At 45.4% G+C, this 20,899-nt stretch overlaps 1 protein-coding gene across 5 annotated transcripts in view; it reads right to left on the bottom strand.

The window, feature by feature from the left end:
• The window catches only part of TGFBR1 (transforming growth factor beta receptor 1), a 458,152-nt gene that overhangs the window by 425,082 nt on the left and 12,171 nt on the right, over positions 1–20,899 (bottom strand). For 3 of the 5 annotated variants that reach the window (XM_077491979.1, XM_077491982.1, XM_077491980.1), the window contains exon 2: positions 8,777–9,022. The exons of the other annotated variants lie outside the window; for them this stretch is intronic. In XM_077491979.1, coding sequence (XP_077348105.1) covers positions 8,777–9,022 — 246 coding nt within the window. The remainder of the gene's footprint in view (positions 1–8,776; positions 9,023–20,899) is intronic. 5 annotated transcript variants of the gene reach the window in all.

The raw sequence follows: 20,899 nt of genomic DNA on the forward strand, positions 1-20,899 counted from the left end.
AAAAGACATCGGCCTGCATCTGGCTCCTGATAAAAGTCAAGGCCAGCTTCATTTCAGATCCCATATGCAGGAATCCTCCCTATTGACATACCTCCTGGGGTGCAAACCCCTGGATCCATACCAAGAAACCTATGCCTTCCAGATTCTATAAGCCAGCTTACTGGCAATAGTCAAAGGAGATCACCCACAATCTTTTATAGAGTGGGTTTCAGTCAAACCTGTTAAACTCCTTGTCCGTAAAGTAGGATGAAATACCAGACCCTGTGCAAGAAGGTCTGGCTATAATGGCAGAGTCCAAGGACTTCAACTGCCCTCCTTATGATCTTGATCACTCCAGATCTTCTGGGACCCACTGGGTCACCAGAATCACCTCCTTCTGTTCCTGCTTAATCCCGTGGAGAAGGCGTGGAAGTAGCAGAACTGCAGGAAATGCATAGATCAGTGAGAACTGATCTCCTGGGAAGACTAATGCGTCTGTTCCACCTACTAGTGGACCCCCCCCCCCCCCGTTTGACAAAGTTGTCAACCTTCCTAATGAATGTGGACGCAAATAGGTCCATGTCCAGTGTACCCCATCTGACATACTGCTAGGAACATGTCGGGGTGAAGAGATCATTCTCTCGGAAATAATTGTTGGCGTCTCAAGAAGTACGCCTGAAATATTATAATTGCCAATAGGCAAGGAGTATTGTGTTCTGCCAAAGCTAAAACATTCACCTCCCTTTTTTGATGTAAGCCACCACCATGGCTCTGTCAGACTGAATTCTGTCAGGACAGTCCTGTAATCTAACCGCCAAGATTCTATGGCCAGTTGTACTGCCTGAAACTTCCAACAAAGTTGATAAGCAATGTCCTCTAACCTTGACCATGTCCCCTGGACAGAATCTTCTTCCAGGGCTGCTCCCCAGCCTAGAAGGCTGGCATCTGTTAATAAAATCTTGCAGGATAAAGATTTTCCCTCCTGCTGGACAACAACCACCAATTTAGGCTCTGACCTATGTCGGGAGCCAAGCGTATTGGAAACAAGGCCTGAATCCTTGTTATTCCAGACCAACAGGATGGTGTCTTGAAGCAGTCTTTGAATAAAACTGCACGTAAGGAAAAGCCTTGAAGGAGGCCACCATTTCCCCTAAAAATCTCCTGCAGCCAAAACGAAGGAATTTTCCTTGCCTGACAAGTTGAATTAGTCCTACAATGGAACTGATTCATGACTGGGGGTAAGAATACCTTCTGTATGGTATATATAACCACCCCCCAAATAACCTCATTGATGGTTTTAAAGGAGAATCTTCCTAGGCTGAGAATCCAACCTAGAGATTACAGCTATCTATAGCTGAGATTAGACTCTGGCTTTAGACCTGAGACTGAATGATCTATTCAAAGTAGATCAATGGGCTAGGACCACTATGCCTTGAGCCTTTAACCTGGCTAAAGGAGGTGTCAGAATCTTTCAGAACACTCGTATTGCTGTAGCCAAGCCGAATGGCAGTGCCAAGATTGGTAAAAATAATTTTATATTTCAAACCAGAGATTTCTGGTAAGCAGGAAACTTTGGCACATGGAGATATGCCACGCCCCTCCTTGCAGGATGGACACCTTAGGAGCATTCTTTGAGGAGACTGGCACCCTTGCATAAGACTGCCACACCAGCAGCCACAAGGACCCCACAGGCAGCACCCAAACCATCAGATTGAAAGCCGACTGGGCCATCCGGGCTCTTGAAACTCTAGATGTAACCTAGAGAAAAAAAAATTGCAGAAATCACTCTGCTCTTAACATTGTCCCTGCCAGACCGAGAATAGCAGGACCTTTCCCCCTTACTCAAACAAATGGGGGTGCTCCTTCATGAGAAGGCCTTAGCATTATGCTTCATGGGCTTTCGGCCCCAAGATCCTGGTGCTGCCACTGGGAACTCTCCTGAACCTGACGATTGAGACCGCCTAAAGGCAGACACCCTAGGCATAGGAGAAGCTGCATGATTAAAGGAGAACTGTTTGAACCTCCTTTTACTGCCTTTTGGATGTACTTATCCACTCTAAATAGTCATACCCCAGGAAGGGACACAGACTGGCTGAGGGTTTTCACCTGGTGCTTCAGCTGACCAATATCTCAGCCACGGACCTCTGCAAAATGCACTAGTCCAAGTATAAGCCATAGGGCTTAAATGAGCGCGTCCTTCATAGCATCTGTCAGACACAGTGCGTCAAATACCCCAGCCCCTTGCCGGGCCTGCTGATTAGGCAGAACTTTCAGGTATCTCAAACCTGTTCCTTAACCCCTTGGAGTCCACATTCCAATGCATTGGCATGACTCAAAATGTACTCCACCACAATACTGGAGTAGACGTTAAGGGGTTAATGGACTGAGCCACTCCAATTGCAGCCAGAGCCACAAAAGAAATCTTGTCTTTAAAAAGGAAAATCCAACCTCAACTTGCTGGATCCTTTAACATCAGTGCATTATCCACTGGACATGTGAGACTCTGCTCAGAGGTGATTGCAGCATTAATAGCTGGAACCCCCCCCCCCCCCCCCTTTCCTAAAAAAATGTTCCCATTCAGAATACAGAGTTATGCATTTTTAGTGCTTTTTGTATCTTGCAGATTTGCACTACAGAACTTGTTCAATAGGACACCCTGTTAAATGGACTCCCAGGTGAGGGGAGGTTCAAATTAACCCCATTATAGGTAGATACCGCAAGAGCATGTGGCAGGCAACAAAAGGGGTTAAGGGAGTAGACTAACACCCGACTTGTGCGGCTACTCCCTCCCTGTTAGGAGGAAAATAAGCATCTTCCAATATTTGGGAAGATCTACCTGATCCCCCAGCCTCCTGCACCTCAACAAAAAGGACCCAGAGGACTACATAGGAATCTGCCATGTTTAGTCCTACTATGGAGAGACATCATAGCAATAATCTTTTAATGGTAGGAGAAAAACCTGTTTGTATGAAATACAGGGACAGAAGTGTTCTACCCTTGACTGCTTCACCTGACTGGCCATATTTTTCTTTTTACCTCTCAGGGAAGGAAGACAGACATTCTTTTGGAAGGATTTTTAGTTTGTTGTATACCATCAACCCCTTAGAATCCTTAGAGGGGTCCCTGGTCCCTTTGTCACTCATAGCTTACAGTACAAAGCAGAGGCAGTACCAGAGAAAGAATGTTAAACTTGCTAGGCTATAGTACAGTATAACTGCTATTAATCCTAGCTATACAGTACAATGTTGTCAACAAAAGGGAGATGCCTGTGTCTCAAACCTGACCAGCAACCACTCTGCTCTGTCCCTCCGCCAGACTTCAGCTTTTCCTGTATAGCTTAACATACTTTCTCCACGTGTGGCCAAGGTCTGATGCCATTTAGCCACACCCCCGCACAAAAACACCACCCCCTTCCCACTAGGCAAGTGTATGAGTGCTGGCAACATGGCGGGTAAAACACGAATTGCCTCAAAAAAAAAAATAAAAAAAAATTTTTTTTTTTTTTTTTTTTAAAAGAGGCAGCGGGCTGGCATCCAAAGGAACAAAAACGCCACTCTGGGGCCCAGGAGGTGATCAGAACCCCACTTCATACCTGAGCTGGCTTGAGAGGAGAGTGAAAGCTTCTGCCGTTTCCAGTGTCAGAATGGTGAGCGCTCAATAAAGCCAACAGTGGTAACACAGACATGACAACATAAATACACGGAAGGAGAGATTACTTGCCGAAAATCTCCCCTACCTTTTTGACGCAGGGCTTTCTTAGAGATAAAAAGCCCAATCTTCGTCCTTCACAGTAGGCTCCGAGACCTTGAAAGGAAACCTTCAGGAACATGGGTACACTCAAGTAATCCTGCAATACTGGACCTGCGAGAAGAACCTGCCAGTAAACCTTTATTGGCCTTACTACCAGAAAGAACTGGATCCCAGGGCCCAGCTTAAAAGCATTCGCAAGCAAAACCTTGCGTCTTCAGATGACGAGGCCCAGGTACCGTTCATTTAGTCCATTACGGAGACGTCAGAACGGATCGCGTCAGGATGGCTGGCTAACTTTGCCTACTCAGTAAGGGTCTGTGACACCAAGGTCGTGACCAGTACAGGTCGTAATTCTGACCCCACTACTGTAAACATGGACAGGGCCACTGCCTCAGCTTTCCTGTAAAAACATACAGGAAAATGGCCACAGCAGCCGGAAAATGGCGGTAGCACATTCTGGAGGCAATTCTTACACAGGCAGCGAAAAGGGGGCAGGTGACAAACGGACCCAAAGTGATAGCACAGCCCCTGCCAAAGTTCAGAGCCCCCCCCCCCCCCCCCCCGGAGGACCCCCAGACCAGGTACATACCCTGCACCTCATGCCCAGTCATGTGGCAGCCCCCAGCAGGAGGGAGGAGGGATAGGGAGAGAAGGGAGAGCGAGAGACCCCCTAGTCAACCTCCCAGGGAATGCCCAGCTGCTCTATCCTGCCGTGGCACGGAGAGCTGTACTTAACTGTCCAGTCGGAATAGCTGGACTCATTCCACCACAGACCCATCGCCCCGAGCAGTACGGGGTGGCTGCTGGCCACAGCAACCTGACATATACAGCAGTGACCCGGAGCTCACCGGTCAGCCCTGGAGCATGTCGTGGCCGACTCAGAGAGTAGCTAGGGCCTGCTCACACTTGATGGCCAGGCTGAGGAGACTACAAGGATTTACATTATCCAGCCTGTCATCCAACTGGCTGTTGATAGAAGAAGCTCACAGGATCAAAAAGCTTGTGGAAAATATAAAAAAAAAAAAATAAAAAAAAAAAAAATAGAGCTGCATGAAGCAAGCTGAGGGGTTATAGCCAGAGGGACCACCCCCTGCAGTCTTGCTGTTTTTTACATGTTCTGCCTAGTCCTCTCCTGAAGGTGGCGTGATAACCCTACTGTCAAGATTTAAAGGCGCTGTGTTCATCAATGAAAGAGAAAAAGTATATGCATGTCTTTGCTGGGGTGACATGGTCATGTTAAAAACCCCACCAATAACCGTAAAGGATTGAGAGAATTTGTCTAAAGGTGTCAAACACGGTGGGTAAATAACAGAAATTGGCCACAGTTAGGAGAATAGACATTAACTATAGTAATAGAGTGGGTGAGAAATGAACAAGCCAAGATAATAAATCTGCCACGGGGGTCAGGATGTGAGAATATGATATGCAGGGGGTGCGTTTAATTAAAATCACCACACCTGCCTTCCCAGATGGGTCAGAGGCAATGAAAGTTGTCGGGAAGATTTTGCTAGCAAATTTGAAGGCTCCCCCAGGGAGGAAATGGGCTCCTGGATCATAATTATATCAGCCTTCAAAGACTTAAAGCGGAGGTCCACCCTAAAATGGACCTTCCGCTCATCGGAATCATCCCCCCCTCCGGCGCCACAATTGGCACCTTTCAGGGGGGTGCAGTTACCTGGATAATCCAGGTAACTGCACCCACTTCCAGGATAGCCCTCTGCGGAAAGGGGCGTAGATTACGCCCCTTTCCGCAAGTGCCCGCCCCCTTCCGCAAGTGCCCCGCTGCCTGCTGGAAAACACACAGATCCCAGAGGCAGCGGGGACCGTCCTTATTGCGCAGCGCTACTCGCGAATGCGCAGTAGGGAACCGGGAAATGAAGCCGAAAGGCTTTATTTCCTGATTCCCATACCCAAGATGGCGGCGGCAGCACCCGAGTACCGATCTAGAGATCGGCTTCGGGTGCCGACATCGCGGGCGCGCTGGACAGGTAAGTGTCACTATTTTAAAAGTCAGCAGCTGCAGTATTTGTAGCTGCTGGCTTTTAAAAAAGAAAAGAGAAAAAAAAAAAAAAAAAAAAAAACAAACCACGGAGTCCCGGTGGACTCCCGCTTTAAACTCTTTCAAAGTCAGCCATCTCTTTTGATTAGAGTTTAAAACTTTGACATTACAAGTAAGAAATTTCAGCACCATAGCGATTTAGTCTGTTGAAAATACATATGATAAACTGGGGAGGGGGTGGGCTCCCCCTTTGAAGCCCTCCCCCACCCAACAATTACTGGTGTTCTGACAAAATGAGCAACCTGGCAGAACGTGCAACCCATGTCACTTCCTGTGAACGTGGAATCAGCTGCAGCACCAAACCGCGCTGACTGCACATGCACAACTGGTCATGTATGTCTTCAGTGGCTGATGCCAGTGCCCAAAAGGAATTTACCTGACAAAATGCTCGACCGACTACTGCACATACACACGGCAGAAATCAACTACTTGCAAAATTTACATTGGTGAGAACTGAGAATATGAAACAAAGTAACTGCGCAGGTTGCCGATTGTGACAACACGACCTTGTATATTTCAATATACTATATTGAAGTAGATAAGCTCACTCGATTGCTGAAATTAGTTTGCAAATTAAAAACCGGGGGTTTAGTGTAGCAAGATGTCCACTGCCCCGCCTTCTTACAGTAGGTGTGATGAGGGTAGAGTGTACCAAGATGGGCTTAGCAACACAAGTTTCGCAAGTAGTTGATTTCTGCCATGTGCAGTAGTCGGTCAAGCATTTTGTCTGGCAAATTACTCTGTGCACCGTCGTCAGCCACGGAAGGCACCTATGAAAGTGGAATCGGTGCATACCCAATTTTTACCTTCTGCACGGGGGTAAAAATTTGGGATGCACCAATACCACTTGCAGCCTCCCTGCCCCACTTACCTAAGTGTTGGCTCAGATACAGCAGCTGGAGCCAACGGCTGTCAAATCAGAGCCAGTGACAAGAGAGCAGGCAGAGGGCCAAGCCCCAATCGGTGTGTCTTATGGAGTACACACTAGTTCTACCATAGCAGGTTCTTTTGTTCTGTGGGCATTGATCAAAATAAAAGGGCTCTCAGTAGCGCATTCGCCGTAAAATCACATGCTTTACGAGGGGTTCGCTTTACGGTCATTTCCCGGAGAGATCGTTAAAGGCAGAAACTATCTGGTCTGCTGGAGCAATGGCAGTAAATCAAGCGAGGGCAAGATGGCTCCCACTCGACACTAGGAGGACCAAAACGAGACCTGATGTCACTTCCGCCTCTCAGCCTTTTTCTTTACTGGTAACAAGTCAAAATAAATTTCTTCTTCTCCTTTTAAAAAGGTTAATGAGAGATCTGTGGTCTTTTTGACCCAGGATTTTTCAATAAAAAGGTGGACCCGCCATACATTCATTCTAATAGGAATAAAAGTGATATAAAAAATAAAATAAATTGCCTGTAGTCCCTAGGAGGTTCCCAGTTGCAGAGAGGAGAAAAAAATAAATAAAAATAAGTCAACAGCAACAGCTCCAACAGCGCTGCAACGATCTGCAGAACAGCTTCAGCATTCAGCACAGAGCCATCCAAAGTCCCACACACACAGTGGATATAGGAAGTAACAAGAGAAAGCACATGTCATGCTGTCCCAAGAGGACAGCGGTGAAGAAAGCATTCAGGCTTTCACAAAATGGCCGCCAATGTAATCAATAGGAATCCTAAGGAAAATGGTTGCTGAAGCTCACCAGGGGAGTCCATAGCTTTCCCAAATCCAAGATGGCTGCCGAAACGACACCATGAAGTGAACAGATCAAAACACACACACACACACACACACACACACGCTGCCTGCTGGCAGAAAGACAACCTCCACAAAAACTGCTTTTTGGGACCCCCAGACCTGGACTTAACGGCAGCAGCACAGGGCCCCCACAGGTGAGGAACAGCGACCCACACACACGCACACCGCCCGTAGCACATGAAGACACCCCCCTCAGAGGGGGGAGTGAGGAGTGATAGGGACTTGGGAGAGAAGTTAAGGAGGTGAGGTGGCCCCCAAATCGACCCCCCAGGGAATGCCCAGCTGCTCCCCCCACTGAAGCAGGGAGAGCCGTACTTACCAGTCCTGAAGAGCTGGGAGACATTCCATTACAGACCTACACCTGCGCAGCTACAGGGTAGCTGTTGGCCTTGGTATACTGTGATCCAGACATCAGTAGCCCAGTCATATGTATACCCCGGAGCATTGAAGCTCACCGACCACCTCTGGAGCATGAGGTATGTCGTGGCCTGCTGAGCTGTAGCTGCAGCCTGCTCACGCTCCATGGCCCGGACTGGGGAGACTACAAGGATATCATTAACCAGCCTTTGACCCAGCCAGCAGTTGATAGAAGATCTCAGGATCTGTCATCTTGCACAAAAAGCAGCAAACCTGCCGTAAAAACATGGACAGAGAGGCCCGCAGGGATTCCTAGGTCATTCTCCTTGCTAGGCAAAATAAAAACTGAATCTGCTAGGAGCAGTGGGAAGGGTTGATAGCACGGGCCACACCCCCCTGGGGTGGGATTAAAGTTTTGCCTATTGTGTAACAATTTTGCCTTGTTTCTCCTAATAGCAGGCTAGTTACAGAGAGGAGCTGTGTCGATCGGTGAATATAAGACAAAGAAAGATTCCCCCCCACAAATAAAGTACATTTTTTTTTTTTTTTTGGAGGCACGACCATACAATTGTCCGTTAAAGTGACGCAGTGCCCAAACGCAAAAAGTGCTCTGGTCAGGAAAGGGGTAAATCCTTACGGGGCTAAAGTGGTTACAGTTTGCTCTGTTAACTTTGAAAACAGTTTAGTTCAATAAAGCAGCACCAAGACAGTAGGAGTCAGCATAATTTTATGATGTAAAGTGCAAGTGCTGGGGTAGGAATTTTTACAAACTAGTTTACAGAGGAATATTAATTTTATTGTGCTCAATGTGTCGAGCTAAAAAAAAAAAAAAAAAAAAAAAAAAAAAAAAAAAAGAAGAAGAAGGAGAAGGAAAATACATTTACCAACTGAAGGCCGAATTTTCTTGTTGCAAAAATCCTCATCACAGCAGAAAGGGATAGTGTAAATGCCATTATTTGAAGAGGGCGCACACATGAATGGTCTGTCCCGTGGAATAAGGTCCACTTCATTAATACACATGCTGTTGTGCGTTTCTTTACCATCTTGTAATATCACCGATGCCAAGCACATTCCATTAGTAACACAAGTCTGATTATCTTTTGAACAGTGCTCACAGTGGCATTTCAGTGCTAGAAAAGAAGAAATACACAAATCAAAAAAAAAAGTACATAAAAACAATTAGGGGCATATTTAGAAGCATTGAACGTGACAGTCTCCAAATATTTAATAGTGGTGAATCAATTAGTGGGATCATCATATTAGTACAACTGCTTTAGCAGTCCCGTTATTGTCATTATGCAAGTTTTTTGGCTCTGCGCAACTTCTGCATACTTTCAGCTATTAAAGCCATTCAACTTTTAAAATGTTCAACTCTTTCAGCTGATGGGACTTCAAAATTGTTTCTACTATTTATACTTTTTAAAATATTAAGCTTTTTAAACACTTAACATTGAAGTCAATGAGAGCATGCTTAAAAGCCGTAAAATCTTCTGCTGCCAAAAGTTTCAGATTCGTCATACTTTCACCTACAGATGCCAAACAAACTTTAAAATGTTCACAAATTGTTCAGCTATCTGGCTATATCTTTTCAGTTTGATATCTTTTACAGTTTTTAAGAAAAAGCTGTTTAAGTTTAGTGCTCTTTTCAGGCTTTTGTTGTTTGTTTCCATGGTTACCAAAGCTTCTTTTACACAGTGATGGGCAGTGGGGGAGGGGGCTGGAGCATCTCAGATTACAGAGCCCAGGGGAGAGCACAGACACACCATGTACTGATTTATAATAGAGGAATATGATGAGAGATTTTAACGTACTTTACATCAAAAGAGATCTCAAAGTGCTACAAAGTTAAAGAGGAAGTAAACCCTAATGGGTTTACTTCCTCTTTCATTCCCTGCAAAGGCAAAGCATAATGGACTACTATGCATCGCATAGTAGCCCATTATGTGTCACTTACCTGACACAGGAGCCAGCTATGTCACCACTGTCCCCTGTGGTCCGGCGCATCCATCTTTTTGGTGGGGTCTCGCAGCTCCGCCGCTGTCATTCGGCGGAGCCGCGATGACATCACTCCCGCGCATGCGAGCCGACACGCGCGGCAGCTCCATTGTTGGAAATGCCGCGCTCAGTGCGCCTGCGCGCCGCTGTCTACGGCACATGCGCCATAGACAGCTGTGCCTGTCTTCGGGCAAATATCTCCTAAACCGTATAGGTTTAGGAGTTATTTTTGGACCTACAGGTAAGCCTTAATCTAGGCTTACCTGTAGGTCAAAGTGGTTTCTAAGGGTTTACAACCACTTAGAAATGAACAATTATACAATAAAAGGATCTAAAAAAAAAAAAATGTCTTAAGGCCTTTTTTAAAAACTAACATTCAGTAGATTGAGGAGCCCCAAGGATGTCAGGTAGGGCATTCCACAGGCGCGGGGCAGCTGCACAAGAAGCCCCGTCTCCCATTGTCCTTAATCTAGTTCTGTGTGTATGAAGGTGGTTTGAGTGAGTGGAGCGGAGGGAACGTGTTGCGTTTTGTGACTTAAGTTCTTTAAGATATGGGGGGGGGGGGCAGGTCCATAAATACATTGATGTGTAAGAAGGGAAACCTCATACTCAATCCGGGCGGAAACAGGAAGCCAATGGAGAATGGGGGTAATGTGCTCATGTTTCCGCACTCTCAACAGGATCCTTGCTGCAGAGTTTTGGATGTACTGAAACCTCTGCAGACTCTTTCCAGGAATCCCAATGAGAAGTGTGTTACAGTAATACAGTCTGGAGGCGACAAAGGCATGAACCAGTTTTTCAGCATCAGAAAAAGATAGAATAAAATGGAGTTTAGAAACGTTACGAAGATGGTAGAAAGAATAAGTCTTACATAAATGATTTATATGGGTTTCAAAAGTGAGTTGAAAATCAGTTTTCTACACCAAGATTTTTAACTGTTGAGAGAGGAATGTTAGAGCTAGAAAAAGTAATGCTGGTTATAGATGCTGATTTGGTCTGGTGAGGAGTGCCAAGCAAAACAACTTCAGTTTTGGAACTGTTTAATTGAAGAAAATTCCAGACAGGTGGAGAGTACTGATAGAGGACTGTGATGATGGGGTTTCAGCTGTTGCATTTACATAAAGCTGTGTATCATCAGCATAACAGTGGAATGATGGGGGCAGTTTTGATGCTATTCAGCATTCCCACGCATTTTCTCCAGGAAATGCATATTCCTGACACAAAGCATGACATCATAAACTAATTGGATAGGCCCAGCCTCCCGCCCAATCAGGACTGGTTGAATGAATGAAATACTTATATAGCGCACAATGCGAACTGAATCGCCTCTAGGCGCTGTGGCGAGCTTTGATCATCTGCTAAAAGAGGAAGGTCTTGAGTTTTTTCCTAAAAGCCAGGTGATTTTCTTCCAGGCGGATGTTGATTGGTAGAGCATTCCATAGCAGAGGCCCTTGGACAGCGAATCTCCGATCACCCTTGGATTTATAACGGGCTTTGGGCACGAGGAGGAGGTTTTTGTTGGCTGATCGAAGACTGCGGTTTGGTGTGTAATGATTTATTTTCTCCATTAGGTATTGCGGAGATTCTCTATGCACGCATTTGTGGGTGAGGCAAAGGGTCTTGAACGTGATCCGATTTTTTACGGTTAGCCAATGTAAGCTCCTCAGTGAAGGAGAAATGGATTCCCAGGGTTTTTTTCCTGTTATCAGCCTTGCCGCCGTGTTTTGGATCAGTTGTAATCGCGCAAGTTGATATTGTGGTAATCCTATGTAAAGCGAGTTTGCGTAGTCCAGTCCTGAATTAATGATTGTTCCAACTACCACTGCTTTGTCATTCTTTGGGATAAAAGGGATGAGTCTGCGAAGCATGCGCAGTAGATGGTGAGATCGACTGACTACAGATCCTATTTGCGCATCCATTGACATTTGTGCGTCTAAAATAACCCCGAGACTCTTCGCTTTGGTCTTTGGGGAGATAGTCTGCCCAAAGACGGTTGGTGGAGACCAGGAGGTTTTGGTTGCGGGCTTATGATTTGGGTGCAAGATAAGAAGCTCTGTCTTTGATTGGTTCAGCTGGAGGGAGTTGGTGGTCATCCAGTCCTCTATTGATTTGAGGCAGTTTTCAAGTTGTTGTTGGTGATCTTTTTACTGGTTATACTATATTTAAATAAGTCGCCTCCCCCTAGGTGGTATTCTCTTTTTTTTCCCCCTCAAACGCTTAACTGGTTATAACTGAATCAATGAAGATTTTTTGTTAGAAAAGTTTTAAATGTTTCTTGTGTGACTATTAGAAAAACAATATTGCTGACTTTTTAAAAACTTACTTCTGAGCACATTATTGTATTAAAATACAATCAAAATAAAGTACCAGCGCATACCATGACAACGTTATTTATGTTCCCTCAGCCAATAGAAGCATAGAGGTGATATTCTTGTAGGGTATGAGGACAGGAGGGGAGACACATTCTTTTTGTTAGACATTTTTCTTCAGCTTCTGTCCTGCAAGCATGCCTCTGTTGTGGGCCACATCAGAAATAAATTGTCTGCTTCTCAATACATCTGGAGTTTTGAGTGATCACAAGAGAAGATTCCTAACATTTTTACTCTCACCTGCCGGATTCATCTGGCCAGCCATACAGGTACAGCCTCTTTCCTGTGACAAAGCCCCTCTGTTCGCTTGTAAAGCTCCCATATGAGGGAGAACCCCCCCAGGTCCAGATGCTGGGATACTCTGGTCTCTGGGTGCAGGCAAAACAGTTACATCTTGTGGTTGAGATGGATCCAGTCTCTCCTCCCTGGTGAGTTGTGGACACACACACACACACACACACACTGTTAGGCCGCGTACACACGCGGGGACTGTTCGCTCAACTTTGTCCGCTGAACAGTGTTTCGGCGGACAGTCCGCTTGTGTGTGGGCTTTCAGCGGACAGTCTGACGAACAAAGTTTTTCGGAAATTCCGAAAAACTGTCCGCTGAAACTTGGTTTGAGCGGACAGTCCGCCCGTGTGTAGGCTTGTTTGTCAAACTAAGTCTCGCGCATGCTCAGAAAGAATTTACACGCCGAAGGTTGCATTGCAGTGTATAGGACGTCGTTTTCTAGTCCCGTCGTACGTGCTGTTCACGTCATCGCGCACGGTTTCAGCGGACTGTTCGTTCGTCGTGTGTGGGCAAGTCCGTCCATGCTAATTTTGAGCGGACTGTCCGCTGAAACTGTTTGACGGACAAAGTTGAGCGAACAGTCCCCGCGGCCTTAGTTTGGCTTTGGATATGTTGGTTTCCCTTAGAAAAGATGCTGGAAGTTTTTTTTTTATTTATTTATTTATTTATTTTTTTGAGGTCGGGGCTGCCCTTTCGTGTGGCTGGATGCGGCTTTCAATCAGCAGGGAGATGATATTGGGGTAACTTCTGGCCCACTGTAGCAGTGGCCGGGAGCTCCAGGCGGCTGCCTGGGAATGGACTGGTATGGAGCCTCTCTCATCCCCTTTAGAGCCAGTCAAGCAAGGGTGTTGCACAGAACAGGTAAATCTTTCCATGGGCTCATGGTGTGTCTGAATCTTTATGCTGTTAACCACTTCAGCCTTGGACCAATTAATAGCCTAAGGACCAGAGGTCTTTTTACAATTTCGCACTGCACTGCTTTAACTGGTAATTGCGCAGTCATGCAATGTTGTACCCAAACTAAAATTGCATCCTTTTATTCCCACAAATAGAGCTTTTTGGTGGTATTTGATTGCCTCTGCGATTTTTATTTTTTGCGATATAAATGGAAAAAGACCGAAAATTTCGAGAAGAAAAAAAAAAAAGGATATTTTCTACTTTTTGTTATATGTTATGATATTGTATTAAGCCACATGTCTTTAATCAAAAAAATGTCAATAAGTGTATATTTTTTGGTTTGCGCAAAAGTTATAGCGTCTACAAACTAGAGTACATTTTCTGGAATTTACACAGCTTTTAATTTATGACTGCCAATCTCATTTCTTGAGGTGCTAAAATGGCAGGGCAGTACAAACCACCACCCCCCCCCCCCCGCCCCAAATGACCCCATTTTGTGAAGTAGACACCAAGGAAATTTCTGAGAGGCATGTTGAGCACATTGAATATTTTATTTTTTTGTCCCAAGTGATTGAATAATGACAAATAAATAAATATAAAAAAAAAAAAAAAAAAAGTTTACTAAAAGTTGTCACTAAATTATAGATTTCTCACACATGCCATAGTTATATGTGGAATTGCACCCCAAAATATATTCTGCTGCTTCTCCTGAGTACGGGGATAACACATATGTGGGACTTTTTGGGAGTCTAGCCGCATACGGCACCCTGAAAACCAATCACTGCCTTCAGGGTTTCTAAGGGTGCAAATTTTTGATTTCACTCCTCACTACCCATCACAGTTTCAAAGGCCATAAAATGCTAAAATAACACAAATCCTCCCCCAAATGACCCCATTTTGGAAAGTAGACACCCCAAGCTATTTACTGAGGCATGTTGAGTCCATGAAATATTTTATATTTTGCCACAAGTTGCAGGAATATTACAATTTTTTTTTTTGCACAAAGTTGTCACTAAATGATATATTGCTCACACATGCTATGGGCACAAGTCAAATTGCACCCCAAAATAAATTCTGCTGCTTCTCCCGAGTATGGGGATAACACATGTGGGGGACTTTGGGAGCCTAGCCACGTACTAGACCCCAAAAACCAACTTGTGATCGCAGGGATCAGGCCTGACTCTGCGATCGCTGTAGTTATGCGTTTAGTGTTTTGTAAGTGACAGTGATCGATCGATACTGCACTTGGGTGGGCTGAGTGGAGGGGCAAAACGCAGGTGCTAGCAGGTATCTGGGCTGATCCCGCTAACAATGCGTTTTTTTGGAACCCTAAACTGCTGGGGACGCTAGTATAGATCTGATCAGATATTGATCTGTTCATATTCTATACCACTACGGGAGGTGTATGCTTGCGCGTGGGTGTTAGCGGTACTGGCACTACCTAGCGCTGCCTGGGGCGACGCAGACCCTAAAACCTAATTGATATCACCCGCTGGGTGATCAGGGGGTTAAACCTTTATTGGGTAATAAATGGTGGGTGCCCTGATGCTAGAAAAAGCAAAACTAACCAACCAGAGTCACCCGTAACACTTATATGGTGCATCACTGGTGAAAGGGTTAACTAGGGGCAATCAGGGGGTTAAAACCATTATTGGTTAGTATATGGGGGTACCTAGCGCTATAAAAAACCTGGCGGTGAACCTAAAAAAATAACTAGCTACCTAGCGACTCTAATGCAGCAATCAGAAAAATGATTGCTTAGCGACACTGCCAAGAGGGGGTGAAAGGGTTAACTCTAAGGAGAATCAGAGGGTTAAATCTTTATTGGGGGGTGGTAGGGGGCTACCCTGGACCTAACACTAACTGCCTGACACTTTTTACGTTTACAACTGACACTGAATGCAGTGATCAGTAAATAAATGATCACTGCAATCAGTGACACTGACTGGGGGGAGGGGGGGGGGGGGGGTGTGTGCCTGTGTGTTAGTAGTGTCAGTGTAGTGTTTGGTGCAGACTTACTGTGTCTTCTCCTCGTAGTCCTGTCAATAAGACCGCCCGAGGAGAATGACATCACTTCCTCCCTGCCTGTGTATACAATACACAGTGGGAGAAGCTTCTCATTCGCCAGGAGCAATTGAGAGGGGATGGCCAGAAACCAACAGCCATCCCCTCATCCCGGATCCCTCCTGAAGCAAACCGGACCGCCGCATCCAGCGGAGGGGGTCCGATTGGATCCCCCACCCGCTGGAAGGCAAGCACGTACATGTACGTGCTTGTGCCTGTACATACCATTGTGATGACGTACAATGGCATGCGGCGGCCGTTAAGTGGTTAATATACAAGCTGCCAAAAGTAGGTTAAACTGCTGTGTATAGTTCTGTCTGTTTCATTTGCTTCACAGTTTCGTTTGCCTATAGGACTACTAATGTGCTGCAAAGTTGAGTCTTTCCATTAAAGCGGAGGTCCACCCTAAAGTGGACCTTCCGCTCATCGGAAACCCTCGCCCCCTCCGGCGCCACAATTGGCACCTTTCAGGGGGGAGGGGGGGTGCAGGTACCTGTACAGTACAGGTATCTGCACCCACTTCCGAGATAGCTCTCTGCGGAAAGGGGGCGTAGATTACGCCCCTTTCCGAAAGTCCCCCGCTGCCTGCTGGGAAACACACAGATCCCAGAGGCAGCGGGTCCATCCTTATTGCACAGCGCGACTCGCGCATGCGCAGTAGGGAACCAGGAAATGAAGCTGAAAGGCGCCACTTCCTGATTCACATACCCATGATGGCGGCGGCAGCACCCGAGAGACGATCGAGAGATCGGCTTCGGGTGCCGACATGGCGGGCGCGCTGGACAGGTATATGTCACTATTTTAAAAGTCAGCAGCTGCAGTATTTGTAGCTGCTGGCTTTTAAAAAAAATAAAAATAAACGCGGAGTCCCGGCAGACTCCCGCTTTAACTCAGCAATGCCTGGCTTCGCAGTTTTTGGATCACTGTAGCAACATTCTAATGCTTGGAGTTGCTGTTTTTAACCTTTACAGGGCATTTGCCTAGTGTAGGTGATCCTGCCAAGTATATTAACCCTTCATTGGACTGCTTATAAAGACAAAATGATGCTTCAGTATGGATGTCTCTGCTATGCATTGTGTTATTGATGTGTGTTGTAGGGTCTGCGTTTAGGTGCAATGTGGTTAATGATTTCTATGCATTAACCCATTTGTTATGTCGAAATGCAAGCGTAAAAAAATAAAAAAAAAAATAAAAAGCATAATCTATGTTCTGCTTAGGTAACAACGCTTTAGGTAGTTTTAGTACACTACGATCTCTAAATTGCTTCTGTCAGTCAAAGGGTTTAACCCTTGCTCACAGCATATAGATCCATTTTGCTGCTTCAATGTCTGCAATTGGGTGTGTGGATGGCCACTCATATTATATTAAGACTATGTCCTAACCAGTACTGCCAGGTATTTTATTATGACCACAAACCTGCAGCTCATATCTTGAGCCATAACCCTTACCCAGAGACCAGCCACAATCAATAAGGTGAGGGTAAGGTAGGTATGCCTTCATATACAAAAAAGCAGCGCATGGGCAGTATGGATTGTAAAACTCTTCAGCCTTAAGTACCAGCACCAGTCTCCAAAGGAAAGTGGCAACTTGTTCTTCCAACAGTGACAGGTTCTGTTTGGCTCTAAAACTGCTATACATTCAAAGTGCTGCCAGAAGGGGCAGGCTAAAAGAAAGCATAAGGACCATCCTAAACGGAATGGGGAGTGTGGTGAGCCGACGCGCCCGCCAAGATGCTATGCCAAGTTGCATATCAGTCGGCAATAAAAAAAAAAAAAAAAAAAAAAAAACGGCAGATGTGTTCCACCCAGTCAGTTTCACTTGAGTGATGTCTAGTCGCTAAGGCTCAGGTACTAAGCCAATAAAACAGGTACCTACTGCCTCAAAAAAAAAAAAAAAAAAAAGACAGCAGGCCAAAGAGTATTCAACAGATTGGCCAGATGTGTCTTCATGATAGAGGAGGAAAGATACCCTCTGTAAAGCCTAACTTACGGCAGAGCCAGTTAACCAAGCAATCTTCATCAGACCAGCCAGAAGTGCCAGTCTGCCAGCGGATGATGCAATAGAATTTGCAAAAACATGGAAACCGCAATGGAAATTAAGAATTATGGTATGGCCTGCGTTAGAGTGCACTTCAGTAGCCAAGGCTATTTGGTTCTCAGCAGACAAGTTGAGGGTAAACTTGCCCAGTAATACGCCTCGTGGTGTTTGGGTCCATGATTGACATTAGACTAACCTGTGGGGCAGTGTAACCACTATGGAGGCCGCAGGCTGTTCATCTTTCTATTCTGTGGGGTTAGTCAAGCCCCATGTCATATACCTCTTCTAAGTCGATAGGAATATGATTTAAGATAGAATCGGAGACTAATCCCTTAGGCTAGTCACCTAGGCCCAGAACAAAGTTGGTGGCAAGGCCTGAGAAAAGCTAGAGAAAGATTGGAAGATCCATAATCGCCTGAGCTCAAGTCTGATCCTCTCGAGGAACAGCAAAGTTCCTTTTCACTCAAAATGTGCCCAGTAGGTGTTGCAGAGATGTAATGCAAAGTTAGGCAGGAGACTCAGGATCAGTGGAGCCTGTGCAGCACTTGTCTTTGTGTTGTGATCTGTCTGCAACAAAACCTTGTGACAACGGAAGATTCCAGGTGTGCTGGAGAGTTGCACTTGGTGCAGTAAGGAAATCAATATAATCTCTTCCCACTCTGGTTCCTTAGAGCAATCTAGGCTTTAAGCAAATGTTACCAAATCTTATCCAACGGAAACAACTGGTCCATTGTTGTCAGTCAGAAAGCAGAGTCAGGCAGGATGTGTAACAAAGGACCAAGATCCAAAACGTCATATGGAGTCACTGAGAACAATCACTCAAAACTATCAAGATAAAACCGCTACATTTCTCTAGATCTAGGTGATGTGTACATGGGCACAGATGTGCATTTCCCTGGGGGTCTAAGGGGGGCATACCTGGTGGTCCAGTGTGGATGGCCATCCTGGTGGTCCTGGGCAGGATTGCGCTGATAATCAGCACAGAACCACCGTTTGACTCTCCTCTACTCGCATCTGACAGACGTGAGTGAGGATCACCGGCTCTTCCCATTTACACTGATCAGCCATGATTGGACATGGCTGATCATGTGGTAAAGAGTCTACGTCAGACTCTTTACCAAGATCAGTGTTGCGGGGTGTCAGACTACCACACCACAACAGCAATTGCCGCGATGCCCCCTGGGGCGCAGAGTGGCTTAATATCCGGAGGACGTCATATGACGCCCAGTCAGGATACTGAAATAACTTTACCAATGTCAATATGCTATATGGTGGGCAGCAAGTTGTTAAACTGGTCCTTTAAGGACTGAGATACCCCGATTGCAGCTGGCACAGGCTGAACCACTGTAGCTCCAGCGAAATATTGTTTTTAAATAGGAATTCCAACTTTTTATCTGTTGGATGCTTCAGCATTGTCTACTGGACAAGTCAAGTTTTTGTTCACCGTAAATATAGCTGCGTCAATTGCTGGAATCCCCCCCCCCCCCCCCCCATTTCTTATTAAACTCTTCCTCCATAGGATAAAGTGTTGAAAATTTTTGGGGAGGAAAAGAGGAACACACTCTATCTCTGAGTGCTCCCAATCAGAATACAGAAGCTTTTTTAGTAGTGAATGGATAGGAAAAACCATGAATAGTTTGGGGAGGCTTTAACAAACCCAAACCAGAAGTGGGCTCATCGACTGACCCCACTACTGGAAGCAAAAATGTGGAGTGGACCAATTCAGTGAGAGATTGTACCAACAACCTTTCTTGTGAACCTGATCCTTCCATATTAGGCTCTTCAGAAGAGGCGCCCACCAGCCCCTGGGAGAAATTCATCTATTGCACCCTGTTCCTCAGTTTGAGGGTCCTGAGTAATGGGGGGGGGGGGGGGGGGGGGAGAGAAAAAACACACACACACACACACACACACACACACCTCTTAGTAAAATATAGAGTGGCTGCACCGTTCAGAGCAGCTGCAACACCTAACATCCCTGATGGCTCACTGACCAGCCAAAATCACTCTCAGGGGAGGGAGCCATCTTTTTTGAGATGGTTCTAGGCTTCCTTGTGGCTGTAAGAGTCTTTCTAGTGCCCTTATTTGAAGGTGTTTTTAGCCTCCCTTCTAGCCATAGCCCAATGCACTAGTGATGGGAAGTCCGGATCTTTGAATCGGTTCATTTCGAACTACTCAGTGAAATGAACCGATTCTTCGGTTCACTTGCTGAGTCTACTGACAAGCAAGTGAACCGAAGCTCTGACAACCTTCTTAAATGATTAGAATGAAAAGAATGATTCTTCTCAGAAGGTTGGTAGGTCCTGGGGAGGTTTACTTGCATTTAGTTCCTTGCTACAATCACAATCCAATTATTCTGTCAGACCACAATTTGTCAGATGAGCCGCGTCATCAATTTTGGTGACACAAAGCTGTGAAAATGAAAAGCTGATTTTTGTGCATGTGATGGGCCAACTACACAGTTAACATTGCTAGACATCAGATTTTTCCGTTTTCTTTACAGTGTATGCACAGGAAAAAGGATTGTATTTTACTTCCGCGTGCAGGCGAAGTATCCACGGTAGTGAAATCCAATCTTTAAGCTCCTTTCACACTCGTGCGACTTGAAAGTCATGCGATTTTTACCGTGACTTTGATGCGATTTTGATGTGACTTGAATGAATACTTATGTAATCTTGAGGTCTCTGCCTCAAGTCGCATCAAAATCGGACCAAAGTAGTGCAGTAACTACTTTGAAGTCGCTGTGACTGGAAGACCCACAGATATGAATAGTAATCATTGCAAATCTTGGGGTATGACTTGTCATGCGACTTTGTAGTCCTTAGTTGCATGATAGGTCACACAAGTGTAAAATGAGCCTCATTATGCACTGTAAAGACTACGGACAAATCTGATGGCTAGCAATCTTACCTGTGAAGTTGGCCCATCAGAATGCAGAAAATACACACAAAAACATGCTTTTCGTTTACACAACTGTTTGTGCATCACCGAAAGTCGCAATATTAGCTGCTCCTATAGATTGCTTGATCTGACAGAACACCTGCTACCCAGGTTACTGAGCACAATCCTATACTCATAATCATATACCAGACCCCATATGCAATAAAGAGAACCTGTCACTTCAACAAACTATCACATAGGGGCTTGTTAAGTGAAAAAAAAAAAAATTAATAAAATAAAAACTAAAACCATCCCCACCAACCCTGATACTGCATGTGAATAAATGTGCGTAGGGCATGCACATGTACATAAACGATGATAGCTTCACACGTTAGGTGTCACCACAAACGCTAGAGTGACTGCAATAATTCTATAAATATAATTCATGGTTAATGAATGCACTGTACAGGCTTT

The sequence above is a fragment of the Lithobates pipiens genome, unplaced genomic scaffold, assembly GCF_037356315.1.
Source record: "Lithobates pipiens isolate NorthernLeopardFrog02 unplaced genomic scaffold, aLitPip1_a1.2 Scaffold_19, whole genome shotgun sequence".
Taxonomy (NCBI): Eukaryota; Metazoa; Chordata; class Amphibia; order Anura; family Ranidae; genus Lithobates; species Lithobates pipiens.